Source organism: Vulpes vulpes, chromosome 4 (assembly GCF_048418805.1).
Source record: "Vulpes vulpes isolate BD-2025 chromosome 4, VulVul3, whole genome shotgun sequence".
In the NCBI taxonomy this organism is placed as follows: Eukaryota; Metazoa; Chordata; class Mammalia; order Carnivora; family Canidae; genus Vulpes; species Vulpes vulpes.
The window spans coordinates 43,743,131-43,757,480 of record NC_132783.1 but is presented as its reverse complement, the minus strand read 5'-3'; the positions used below and the strand labels follow the sequence as shown (position 1 = coordinate 43,757,480).

At 35.9% G+C, this 14,350-nt stretch overlaps 1 protein-coding gene across 3 annotated transcripts; it reads right to left on the bottom strand.

Annotated features, from left to right (window-relative positions):
- Positions 1–281: 281 nt before the first annotated feature.
- LAMTOR3 (late endosomal/lysosomal adaptor, MAPK and MTOR activator 3) lies at positions 282–14,122 on the bottom strand. Of its 3 annotated transcripts, none has more exons than XM_026015624.2 (7): positions 13,974–14,122; positions 13,637–13,682; positions 11,058–11,092; positions 6,643–6,701; positions 4,490–4,623; positions 3,353–3,416; positions 282–1,143 (listed from the first exon to the last, which is right to left on the bottom strand). In XM_026015624.2, exons 2-7 carry the CDS (start codon positions 13,643–13,645, stop codon positions 1,070–1,072), a joined length of 375 nt encoding a protein of 124 aa, XP_025871409.1. In that variant the 5' UTR covers positions 13,646–13,682; positions 13,974–14,122; the 3' UTR covers positions 282–1,069. The 3 variants fall into 3 exon arrangements, with proteins under 3 accessions (XP_025871409.1, XP_025871410.1, XP_025871411.1); XM_026015625.2 differs by having other exon boundaries at positions 13,860–14,111; XM_026015626.2 differs by having other exon boundaries at positions 13,941–14,111.
- Positions 14,123–14,350: the final 228 nt, after the last annotated feature.

Below are 14,350 nucleotides of genomic sequence, written 5' to 3'. Positions count from 1 at the left end.
ACAAACTGTCAAAGAACCCAAAGAAACTAACTCTGAATGGTGGACTGCCTTCCTGAATATAAAGGGCATATTCTAGAACCAAGATACTTCTTTCAAAGAAAGTAAATTAGGCTCATGGATGAGGTTTACTTTCCAATTAACACTAGGTACAACAGTCTCCAAACCAACAACTGTAAGCAAAACTCACTGCTTATTCATGTAGTTGAAAATGAATTCAGTTAATTATATTCTTTAAACTTTTGAAAGAAGCCAGAAAAGAAACCTATTTAGTGCTCAAACTATACTTTAAAAAATACTATTTTATTTATACTCATGTATGAAAAAAAAAATGGCTTTACTACCATGTTTACATACATACCAATTCTGGAAACAGAATTCAATAATGAATTACTTCTAAATTTTATAAAGAACACACAAACATTAAAACACTGATTGGTTATAGAAAGCAGAGTGGAGAAAAAAAACCATTAGCTATCATTTTCATTAAAGAGCAGCACCCTCTGAAAAGAATCAAATCAATTAGTAATATTCACTTATATTGCAAAATAATATATACATAGAAAAGTTAGTGATTGTACTGATTTTATTACTTTTACTAAGCCATTTATCTTCCTCACACTCAATGCAAAGAAATAAAACAATATAAAGAAAAATATGTCCTCATTATTATTCACAATAAAAAGGGTCTGCTTCATTCTGCAGGCCTGGGCATATTATATAATAGGGAGCACTTAATGGCTCAAGTGGATCAAAGTATCATTTTGATTCTGATCCAATGAATAGAATCTCATGCATATCTGTGACTGGACTAACTCCATGGGAGCTGTGATGTAATGAACCGTTTCTGTGGTAACCCCAGATCTCACTAAGTCAAGAAAAGACCCTACACAAGAAAAGATAACAATCAATCTGTCCATAAATTATAACTATAGGCTCTTTCTTTAGTGTAAGGTGGGAAAAGGGGCCCTTTCTTGAGTACATGGATACAAGTATTGTTGTGGTCTAAAGATTGCTGGATTGATATTGTGTCTGTTATGATGAAAAGGTTTACGTCAAAACCACTGCCAGATTAGGAAACTTCCACAACTTGTCTCAATTCTTCAAATAACGGAGCAAGTTCCTTTTCTAGGCTGACAATGAGTCCTAAAACAGAGAGATAAGAAAATTAGAACATCAGAAAAATATTCCCGAAAAAGTCTTTGACTTAGATTTCCTACTGTCAAAATTTAATTACTAAAAAGCAAACAAGATCTAGTTTATTCCCTATAAATAAAGCAAAATACTATAATTCTAACTAATCAAAACCGCTTTTCATTATGAAGTTTATTTTCATTATTAAAGTATATAAATTTAAAAAATATTCATATGTATTAGAAGATATAAATTATATGTACTGCAATTTTGTTAAGAGTTTTGAAAAGAATAATTTATACTTTATTGTTCTAAAATCTGTACTGATCAGAAATGATACAAGATTTTTACTTAAAAAGGTACACTTTTGGGGGATCCCTGGGTGGCTCAGTGGTTTAGTGTCTGCCTTTGGCCCAGGGCGTGATCCTGGGGTCCTGGGATCGAGTCCTACATCGGGCTCCCTGCATGGAGTCTGCTTCTCCCTCTGCCTGTGTCTCTGCCTCTCTCTCTCTCTTTCTCTCTCTCTCTTTCTCTGTGTCTCTCATGAGTAAATAAAATCTTTTAAAAAATAAAAAAATAAATTAAAAAAAATAAAAAGGTACACTTTTTTTCCTGAACAGATTCTAACAGATTTTATCAAAATACAAGTAAACAGGCTGCTTCAACCTTGAATAAAGAAATATTAGAAAACTATTTTATAAATTCAGTAATGCTAAAGTGTAAATGGGTATTTCAATTGAAAAAATTAATTTTAAAGATGAATGTAAAACATACACTTCCATGTTGCAAATTTAGTGTTGAATCTGGGAGACAATGTAGTCTAGAAATTAGCCTATCTAGCTTTTCCTTAGTTTGTCAGAGTAAAAAATTATTTATCTTAAATATCTTAGAAACTGTTTGTTTTATGCTCAAAGATCTTCCTCTATTTCACAGAATATTAAAAGCATCTGGGATTCTCAAAATGTTCTAGATTGGGTGCTTGGGTGGCTCAGTCAGTTGGGCCAACTGCCCCTGGCCAAGTCATGATCCAGGGGTCCTGGAATCAAGTCCCACCTCAGGCTCCCTTCTCAGCTGGGAGTCTGCTTCTCCCTCTCCCCGCCCCGCCCCAATCTGCTCTCTCCTTCTCTCTCTTACATACATATATACCACAGAGTGGAAGAAAACATTTTAAAAAAATGTTCTAGGTACTAAAATATAATTCCGTACATTATCAAAATTTGTAACGACTGATGACTCAGTATATGATGGTGACTGATCACAACTGATATTTAATATACTTTAAATATCAACACCACAACTATCCTCTATAATTTACAAAGTATTTTCACATATACTATTTTACAGCTTTGAAACATTTAAAAATGGAAGAGACCTTCTAGATCATCAATTCTAAACCCCTCATTTTAAAAACAAGGCATCTAAAGACAAGTTTCAGTGACACAGCTGGAAACAGAATGTGCTCAAACAACTTGGAAAGAAAAAAGCAGAAAAAAGAATGTATAACAGTTCTAAATAGCAGTCAAATCTAAAGGAGATAATACTTTAAAAAAAAAAAATCCCACTTTATCCAAAAGGGAGTATAGTATGTAAACTACAGAATACAGTCATTATTTTAAACATAAATATCTGGTCAAGGTCACTGAATATAATGGGATCCTATGATCTGCTATAGAAAGTACAGCTTCTTGGTGGTGTGTGTTCTCAAAATCTTTGGCCCTTAGAAAGAACACATATATGTTCATCCTAGTCCAGACTCTTAAAATCTAAATCACATTAATTTTGCCCAATATCATTCAAGATTTAATAATCTCTAATAGATTGGTCTACATGGAATTGAACTCATCCTTGACCATTTTATGTGTTTGGTTATCTTTTCCACTCTATTTTCTTAAGTTGTTTCAAATGTGAGCAAAATGTAGCATTCCAATGCTGAAGATAATTTAATTTTCCTTTCTCTCTTAAAAGACACTTACCCATACAATGTTCATTTGAACTAGAAAATAACCCCATCAGACAAAGAAAGTAGGTATTAGCTCCATTATACAGCTAGGAAAAACAGAATCGAGAGAAGTTACTTTTCTGGAGACCAAGGAATAGATGGTGGAGTTGGGCCATTAATTCAGCTTTGCTGACTCTAAATCTACTATTTCTGTCATATTATACTGCTCAGATATGGTATTACAAGAAATTAAAAGCTGTATTTAAGGTAGTTAAAACACACCTGTATTGGCATTGCTGCTGGCTATGAAACTCACCACCAAAGGTAAACGATTGAATTGAACCACCTAAAAAGAAAGTAAGATCTAAGTAAATGTTACTCAATGAAGTATCTTAATTTTTCAAAACTTTTATTTAAATGGCCAATGTGTAAGATACTACCTAGCATCATGTAATATGAAAGAGCTGAAAATAAGTATTTCTGTACAACAGACAGAGTATCTCTTAGAGACATTATCATTATTCAACCTGCATAGATTTGAAGGCAGGACTATGTCATCTTCCTTTCTCTAGCTCCAAAGCCTAGCAGTGTGTCAATTATTACGTGGCAGGGACTCCGGAAATATTTGATTACATGGCTAAAGTCAGTATTTCTCATTCAAGTAGTTATATCTTGATGATTTTCCTGCTTCCTGTAACACTATTAATTTAAATTTAACTTCAACTATCACTTTAAAAAAGTTAGTTTCAAACTAATCTTTATTAGTAAAATTAAAGGTCAAAAGGGGTTGTTATCTTTTGCCTAATACACATGAGAATATGTGTATTTATTTTTTAAAATAAAAAAATGTCACTTGTGTAACATCAGCAGTACATGAATCAAATTCTGGGAAACACAGCTCTAAAGCAGAAGCTATTAATTTATTCTAAACAAAAAAAATGCAGCTACACATCAAGAGGTATGTAGCAATGAAATTCTCTCATAATAACCCCACTTATATATATATCTTTAAACCAAATGAAGGAATTAGCAGCAATAACAAATTTTAGTAACTTATGTGACCATCAAAGGGAACTTTTTATTTGTCACAACAACAAAATAAGTGTGTCATTTGAGAAATCATATTTGTTAAGCTAAGGGCACCATCTACTGGAGGTAAGAGTGACCTGACTTCTCTTTTTAGGATAATGCACTTTATTAATAAATCTTTTAATCACTTTTCCATATTAATTAATTCCTGGTATACTGGAATAAAATGTGAAGACAATTACTACAATTCAACACAACTTTGAAGGCTAAGATTTTAAAATGCCATCCACACTTCAAAACTAAAACTTAGAATAACATAAGTTATTCTATATAGAAGACTATTATAATAATAGGTGAAAGCAGCAAACCATTCAATTATTATGAACCTACCTGGTAGGTGTTATAGTAACAGATGATACTTTTATTTTTTGAAAGACCAAGTTTGCTCCCTTGGTCTGTTGCAAGGGCAAAAGTAGATAAGAAACCAGGTCTCAAAGCATGCTCTGGAGCATTATCATTGGCCACTGGAAATACAAATGATTTAAATAAAAATCAATGCAGTGGATATGATAAAAGTTTATCGTACTTTTTTTTAAAAAACATAAATCAGTGAAAATATTGAGCACAAGAGGTACTATGCTTCACAATACTGAAGATCATATCAATAACTGGGTCTCATCCATTTTGGTGAGAAAAACTGCTCAATGAAAAACTGAATGATCATAACTAAGGGAGGAAATACTGATTCTCGTAATTTTTTTTAAAGAATTCTAAATGTATATATTTTCTTAATATCTACTTTAAAACACAAATTAATCAGTACATTTAATAAACTAAATGTTCTGGTTAACTGAGATCCAAGTTAGAATATAATAATGAAAAAAACTTCCAGAAAACCTTTGCTCTCATAAAACCTATAACATATCACTTGAAGATATTTAATAATTTTGCAGCTGGCCATTTGTTTTAAGTTTCTTTCACTCATTAAAAGGCCTGAATGGAGTTAGTTCTACCAATAAGTGCAGAGCTTAAGGCCTTAATACAGAGATCCTAAGAAAGAACATTAGAGCTGGGAAATCTCCAACATTATTTTGATTTTGTTCAAAGCCCTCATTACCAGAACTGAGAAAAGGTGAAAAGGCAGGTGACTTACTTGCCCATGGTATGGTGGCTTAGAATGCACACTGAACCACACACAACAGAAGATAATTGGTTCTATTACTATCTTGTCACTGACTCACTTGTAACTCTGCACTAACGATGTACTTTTTGCACTTGACCATCTTTGTTTACAAAAAGAAAGAACTAAATTAGGTGATTTCTAAACTTTCTCTGAATTCTAAAGTCTAAAATCATCTGACACAGATGATAACCTCAGGTGGAAAATAAATTAAATGTAAAGAACATTACTTAATCTTTCTTTGGTAAATCTATTACAGCATCCCTAAAGAACTAGGAACATCCATGTGATGACATTAAGAAACAAGTAGTAAAAATAGTCTTAATACACACTGGCACAGTGACATCATATATATTTTAAAAAGCTGAGGGGCATCTGGGTGGCTCAGTCAGTTAAGTGACTGACTTGATTTCAGCTCAGGTTATGATCTCATGGCCATGAGATTGAGCCCCATGTCAGGCTCCTGGTTCTGGCCAGAGTCTGCTTGTCCCTCTCCTTCCCCCTCTGCTCCTCTACACTGCTCTCATGCCTAGTGCTCTCTCTCTCAAATAAGTAAATAAAACCTAAAAAAAAAAAAAGACTGAAAATCAAGGAAAAAAATTAGTTTTTAGGTTAACAAGCTCTTCTTTAGGCGAGAAAGTTGTTAGAGTCTAATTAATTAAAGTAATTGTGAAGTTAACAGTTTAAAAAATATCTTATTTCTAGCAAAGGAGAAAATTAACAGAGACTCAACAACAACAAAAAAACAATATATGTGAATTCAAATGTATGAAAGTTTATACGACAACCACCAGCAGTACTGATCAAAAATTATACGTTAGGGAAATGTGTGTGTATAATATATACAGCTGCATACATGCTTAGTCTGAGCACTATTTACTAATGTTTACATTATACCACTAATGTCTTTAATGCAAAATCGGGCTTGTGATAAACCCATGCTTAAACTCTTGATGGTGACACAATCCATTCAAAATGTAATAAGTTATAAACTCCAACCCAGCCTTCAACATACAAAAGCAAACATCTCCCCCTAAACTGAGACCATCGCCTGAATTTACTGAAATAGCTTTTATATGCTTACCTTCTGCCCTACTCAGACATAAGTATGTTTTTATTCAAAAGCAAACATGAGGTGCACTTGGGTGGCTCAGTGGTTGAGCATCTGCCTGTGGCTCAGGTTGTGATCCTGGGGTCCTGGGATTGAGTCCTGCATCAGGATCTCTGCAGGGAGCCTGCCTCTCCCTCTCCCTGTATCTCTGCCTCTCTCTGTGTCTTTCATGAATAAATAAGTAAAATCTAAAAAAAAAAAAAAAAAAAAAAAGCAAACATGACACTGACATGCAGGTGGCTCAGTTTTTACCTTTAATAACGGGGACTCCATCTCTATCTGACACAACAATAGCATGGAGCCCTTCAACACTAGAAAGAAAAAAAAGTTAAAATATTATGAAGCATTTCATTTTCTCAAAATATGTACCTTAAAGTCATTACGGGGATTTTCAAGTATATTTCTGAAAAACTGTCAACTCAGTTGCTGACCTCGTAAGTTCCTAAATTTCTGCCAAAACTTCCAGAAATTGAATAACCATGCCTATTACTGACATGCTTATAATCTTTACCAATTTATGCTATTGATAAAGATCTAAAACACAGATAATTCTCCATTAAAATGGCTAATTATCTTTCCATTATTTATGAAAGTATGACAGGTTATCATCAGCAGTAGCTATAGTGACAATGGTATTAAGTGCCATCAAGATATCTGTGGGGTATGAGAGCCTAGAAGAGGGGGGTGATTTAGACAAGTGGGTCAGGGAAGGCAGTGATAGTTAAGCTGAGGTGTTATGGCACTGGTCAGGAGAAGACTGACAGAAAGACTGCTCTAGGCTGAAGGAACAGGTTGGAAAGAATGAAGGTCTGTCTGGTATGTCAGTTATGCCTAATAAGCAGTAAGTGGAATCATCAAAACTGTAACTGTATAATCCAGTCTAGGCTCTCCTACATTTACTATTTAAACCACCCTGAGCTAGTTATGAAACCTCTGTAAGCCCCTGTTAAAAATATGAAATGGGAATAACTACTTATGTAGCTATTGTAAAATTTAATAAAATAATCCATGTAAAGTAGAATCTGATAGTTAAAATTCACAAATATTAATTATTACTAATTGCCATCAGAATGTCATCTGCACACACTGACAATTTATTAGGCAGTTTACGTATTAACTCTTTAGAGAATTCCAAGAGCACAAAACTTAAGTGTTAAAAATTAGAATGGGAAAACATTCTCAAACTTTCAGCCCCATAATCTTGTAATATCCAGGACTACTACTCAGAAATATGTTCAATGCTAACTATAACCCAGATCATTCTTTGTTAACCTTAATGTTTTGAGTTAGAAATAGGAATTGTCATATTAAGATACTGAAATTAAACTTTAAAGATCCCAGTGGCAAAAACTTTTAAGTCAGAGAAGTGTTATTAAAATTTGAGAAAATGTTATAAACACTATCACTTATGAACTTCACATTAAAAGTAAGAACGATGAAATAACCATGTATAAACATTTACTGGTATTACTTTTCATGATCATTCAATTCTGGAATTATCTACAGATTAAAATGTGCTCTGCATGGTTTTTTTTTTTTTCTCTGTAAGGTTAATGTATAAAAGAAATTCTTATTAAAAACTAGTTAAATAAAATAAAAGTATATTCTACAGATACATATACACACAGAAACAATTTTGTACAGTTATCAACAGCAACATCACTTGAAATAGGAAGAAAACCTAACTATTAAGAAAGACAAGATCAATAAATTATGACACACGTATACAATGGAATACTTTACAGCCATTAAAAATAAAGTTTTTTGTTATGTACTGGGAAGGACTGATCTCAAAGGTATATTGTTAAGTGAAAAAACATAGTATTGCATAGTGCGTGTACAGGAAACAAAATTTATATCATAACAAGGGTAGGCACACATATGTATTGTTGCAATGGACTGTTTGTCACCCCCAAAATTCGTATGTTGAAACCCTAATCCCAATGTGATGGTATTTAGAGGTGGGGCCTTTGGGAGGCAATTAGGATATGGGGTGGAGCCCTCAGAATGGGAATAGTGTCCTTACTTAAGGCTAGAGACTAGCTAGCCCTCCTTCTACCATATGGAGATAGGTGAAGTCTATAATCTGCAACTCAGAAAGCGGCCTTCACCAGAATCCAACCATGCTGGCACCTCGATCTTGTACTTCCAGCCTCCACAACTGTGAGAATTTCACTTATTTATAGGAAATCCAATCTATGGTACACTTTGTCCTAATAGCCTCAACCAAGACCTATGTGTATATGTATAAATATGTGTGCTTATTTACCTGCTTGTTTCTAGGTGTGTAAATTAACTTCGAGGGTAATGGGTGCCTTCAAGAGGGGAACTGTGTGGTGGGGGAAAACCAAACCAAACCAAACCTATGGTCCTAATCCCTTTCTTCTACTATAGAAAGATTTTCATCACACTCTTACAAATACTCTTTTTACAAATATCAACTAGGCTTCTGCTCCTATATTTTGTTGCCAGTGTGGTATCTTTCCAACCCTACTGGTCAATTTTACCATCCTTTCAATATGCTAAACCTCCAACGAGGCAGATACAGAAAGCCTAAGTACAGAAAGCCTTCATTTTGTACAGTTCCAATGTGGACTATAGTTACCACAGCTGAATTAAATAACTCCACTCTCCCTGACAGGATGGCTCAAATTTCAGGAAGTACGGTGTATTAAGTGAGTAACGGCATACAATACAAACTCCACTAACTCTTCGCACAAATCACTATGTGAATAACTTTGTAAATGACAGATGCACACTGTCCCATCACTTCTTTCAAAGTGTGTCAGTGACTGGTCACTGAGCATCTGTTACTTAGTTTATGCAGGGACAGTAAAGCATGGAGTATTATTATCTCCTTGTCTTCCAATGAAAAAGCATATGACATTAAAAAGAAAAACAGAACTGAAATAGGGAACTGGCTAATAAAGATGAAATATAGCAAAGGAAGTAAAGGTGACAATGCTGGAAGTGAAATTCAAATAGAAAGTAAGCACTCATAGATGAGATAACTGGCCAAAAGAATGCTGACATTTTTACTGTTGTGCACAAGACGTGCAGTTAGAGGAGCTTCGTGAAAGTGCACTTACTGACAGAATTTACGAAAGTGGGCTGTGATGAAAAGGATGAAAATCTCCCAGAGGAAGTGATGCTGGCAAAAAACTTCGAACATCAACAGTACAAAGGACAAAATGGTGGAAGCTGATCCACATTTGGAGAGGAGTATGCCAATTTGCCAAGGCACAGAAAAGATGCCTGCTCCTTATCTTAAGGTTTTACCTTTCATATATTTTACTATATATGCAAAGAAGCAGGCACTGTTCAAACCACACTTGAGAAGTTTTCTACAAAGAAAGTAACACTGTAATACTCAGTATTTCCACTGTTTTTAAATTGTGGTGTATTAAACAAATATTGGTTTTAGCATTTGTTTCCATCCCTTCAAACAGAACCAACAAAAGGTTTTAATGTTTTGACAAAATCTTCTAAAGGTCACAAAACAACTGTCATTTTCCCCAGGAATTACTAAAATTGCTTTGGACGGTTTCGGCTTGTACAGTCATTTTTATGGCCCTGAACTATGGAGCAAAGCCTGCTCATCATGTTAAAAACAGAATCAGTGCTCTAGTTTTGCAAGTACTAGAAGGAAGAGAGTAAAAATGAATTCAAGTACTACATTAACATGAAACCAGAAGTAAGTTACTTAACAGTTCAATAGTACGTTCTTCCTGAATATAGAAAAATATATGTAAATCAAACCCAGGAGACAAGGTCATTAATTTCTACTGGTTGCAGCCAGGGTAAAGGCACAAGTCAATAGGCAAACCACGTCAAACAATTCACACAAAAATCCAAACAAGAGAATTTTTTTTTTTTTAACCTACCTACAGAAATAAATCGACATCCAAAATCTTTTAAAATTCACACATTTGGAGAATTCTTTAAAAAGTGTAAAAAAAAAAAAAAGGGATCTCACTTTTACACCTCAAAGGTCATTCAGTAATGCTGAAATATAAAAATGGATGTTTTAAGTTGTATTCTCTTTCTCATATTAACTCTCAGGTATTACTTTACACTAAGCTAAACGTGAATTTTAATACAACTAAAGTGACAAAGTCCTTTGAACCACAAAAATATCTAAAAGGAAGTTTGCTGTCTTCCACACAGAACCTAATTGATACTGGTGCATCAAATGGACTGGGTGCAGGCAAAAGAAAGCTTTGTGATTTTTCCAAGTATGAATGCTGTCTATATCCAGCATTTTTGGGTTATGCAGACTCAGCAATTAGGTCTTAAAAATGATACTAGAGGAAAGGCATGTTCTTAGGGTTTTTCCCCTTAAAACTGCTCTAACTACTTCAAAGTATAATCCAGTAAACTGCTGACAGTATATTTGAAAGAACTCTCAAGTGGCAAGAAATCTAACTTCTAGCCCTCTGGCATTCATGAGCTGTTTAACTTCAGACAAGTCACATAACTTCTCTAAGCCTCATATTATTTATCTGCAAATTCAAAGGATATTTCTTGTGCTAATGTCAAATATGTGAAAATGCTAAACAGCAGCATAATATACACATACTAGTCTATAATATACAGAAACGAAATGTTACATAAAATCAACATATATTATGCAGAATTTGTTTAATAACAAATTAGTAATTTTTTACCTTGGTAATTTTTTATACAGGAATCGCTTTAGGTCCTGAAAGAGAATATAAGAAATCACATTATAATAATATGCCTTGGACTGGTTCTCTAGTTACTGTCCCACCCACATTTCAGGTACTTTAAATTGTCACTCATAATCTTTCTTGTGTTTTCTTTCTGATTTTGATACTAGCTGTGTGACTTGGAACAAGTTATTTATTAGCCTTTTTCTCTAAGCTCCAGTTTCATTAGTTGTTGAGAAAGGATAAATCACAGAACCTATGTCATAAGACTGTTGTTAAAATTTATTGAGAAGATGTATGTAAACTAATTAGCCTGTCTGGACAAAAATATAGCAAATACATATTAGCTGTAAAATTAGATCATATTTTTCATACTATTTTACATCCTGTGGCCACTGTCTTGTTCACTTGAGAATGTATTATAAACATCTTCCTGTGTCCACAGATAAACCTTCTAATGTCACTTTAACAATCATGGGTAAACTCACTTCTCTGAAACTCCATTTGTTTTCATGACTACAGTAAATGACAATGTGTGTCAAGTGTTAAGCATGGAAGAGAGCTGGGACTAAAGAAATTAAACACTATTTTATTTCCTCTCCTTACACTTTCTCACCTGGTGAATTTCACTGACAATTTAGGTATCAATTATGAGGTCTACCTAGGTAAATCAGGTATCTGTTGTTTTGAACCTCTAATCCCTACTATTCTCCAAACCTGAATGTTCATTTTATTTCATGTTATCATCACCATCTTACCTCTGCTCTTATCTTAAACACACATATTAAAATACAACTCACAACATTTCTTGTGAAATATAGATTTCCTCAATCTCTTATTGTTTCCACTAACGGCACTACCAATCCCATTATTCAGGTCTGAGACACAGAGTAACATTTAACCCTAATAACATCACCTTTATCATTTCTAAATGATTTGTGATGTCAAATGTTTTTAAAATGATCTCTTCTTCTCCTTTTCAACTGACATTATAATTCAGGTTCACTTTTTTATTTATGACTTGTGCTAGCCTAACTGGTATGCTGGTCTCCCATTTCTATCCCATACAATTCTACACAATGCTAGTAGCCATATTATTATACTTTTTCACCTGGGTTAGAGGTGCCAGATGATTCTGTGTGCAGCCAAGGCTGAGAACCAACATCTGAGTAGCTCTCCACTGTTTAAAAAATTCTCTACAAATTCTTTTAATATTTGAGCCTCTCTACAATATGGTCAACACCTAATTTTACAGTCTTGCTTCCTACCACACCCTCATAACCTCAGCCCCAGCAAACGTGGACAACTCACAGCTCCTCCACACACCTCTTTCCCTTTCCCATCTCTCAAACTTTGCTTATACTATTCATTTTAATAATAATTCTTTATTAAAGAATTTTAAGAAAAAATGCTACTTATTTAGAGCTAATCTCAACCACCAAATACTCCAAATAAGCTTTCCTAATACAAACCAGATGTAATACCTCTCTTCTTCGAATTTTCACACAATAATTTATAGACATTTATGATCACCTGCTTACTATACCTTAAAAAGAAATTTAAAAACCCTTAAAGAGAGGAATTATACCTTAATTGTTGTTATTTCACCCACAGCCCTTATTGCAACAACCTTTGCAAGGTGATGCTCAATAGATATATAGTGATTTGACGATGCCTGGAGAATAAGGTCTCAAGAACATAATGACAAACACCCCAAAAAATGAAGTGTCTGTATGTAAAGGCATACAAAGTTCCGAAATATTCAAACACATAATCTTGCAACCAAAAAGAAAAAAAAAATCACATTCATATTAATGTTTAATGACCATTTAACCTAGCGGTTAAGAGCATAAACTCTGGAGTCAGACTGTCTGGCTTGGTACCTGGACTCTACAACTTACCAGCCGTGTAACCTGAGGCAAGTTACTTCCATCTTTCTATGCCTTGGCATCCTCATCTAGAACACAAGGATAGTAACAGTGCCTACTTCCTGAAAGTTGTAAGAATTACATACGTTCAGTGTTTCGAGGAATGCCCAGCATGTACAGAAGTAAAATAATAACAGGATGTAAAATATAAAGATTCGTAGTATTAATTCCCTGTTGTTCCTAGTAACTGGTACAATCAAGTTTCCTAAACTTCGAATTTGGGTTTTGTTGCTGCGCTAAAGAGGTTATCAGTCAGAAATCATCTCAAATTGCCTCCAGTGAATCTAGAGACACATCATGACCACTTTACTGGGAAAAAGTAGATTCACACGGCCGCCAAATACCATTTAGAAATTCAAATGGTGTTCAGAGCCTCTCTTACGCCCGCTGGACTGGGGAGTGGCAAGTACAATTTTCTCCACCTCAGACACCTTAGCGTCCTCCACCCTCACTGTGGGCAGAAACTCAGGACCCACAACATCTCTTCATATTAGTCACTCACTCCGGAGTCTACAGAAAATACACGGCGGTGGGCGGGTTAAAAGTAAACACATTTCTGCTCGGGACACTCTGCCTCTCCCCGCGCAGTAGGCCTCCAGCAAACTCCCCACCCTCCCCGCTTCCTCTTGTGTGGGTGCGTTAACTCACATCCGCCATGACGAACCCCTTTCTTCCGCAGGATCAATCTCCACTCCTGGAAGAGAAACTCCTGGTGATTCTCCCCTCAAGACTTCTTCTCACCTCCAGCCTAATAAGCGGAGTCGGCTCTCATCACGGCCGGGCAAGGATCCGTGGCTCTAAGACTCGCACCAGGGAAGCCCAAGCGAGGTGGGAGTTCCCAAAGAGCCAGAAGGAAGCTGGGATGCCCTACCTCAGCCCACTCCACCCTCCAGTCGCCGACATGTAGGCCCAAAGGAGAGGGGAAGGCCAGTCCTCTCCCTCTCCGTCTCACCGCTCGCGCCCCCTGCGGGCCCCGGCTGTATACCGAGCGAAGCGGCTCGAGTTACTGGCTTTCTGAGCTGCGGTGCTCTCTCCGCCGTAACTTCAGGGACAGTTTCAAAGACAAGTCTCCTCGGGAAGCCGTCGTCACATGACTTGTGACCTCCTCCGCGCTCCCGGAAGCAGTTCTCTGTCTCCGAGGCCCGAGACACGGCATTTCCGGGGAGGTGCGAGGGCCTTGGCGTCGGTCACGCCCCGCCCCTCCCGGCCCCGCCCCGCCCCTCTGCGGGGCGCTCCCTGCGCCTGCGCAAGACTTAAAGACGGGGGGCGGGCTCGCTGGTGGATGCGGGCTTCGCTGGAAACCGTCGGGTTCCTAAAGAGCCCCGGGAAAAGTATGCAAGAGGACGTTGTTGTGTGGGGAGG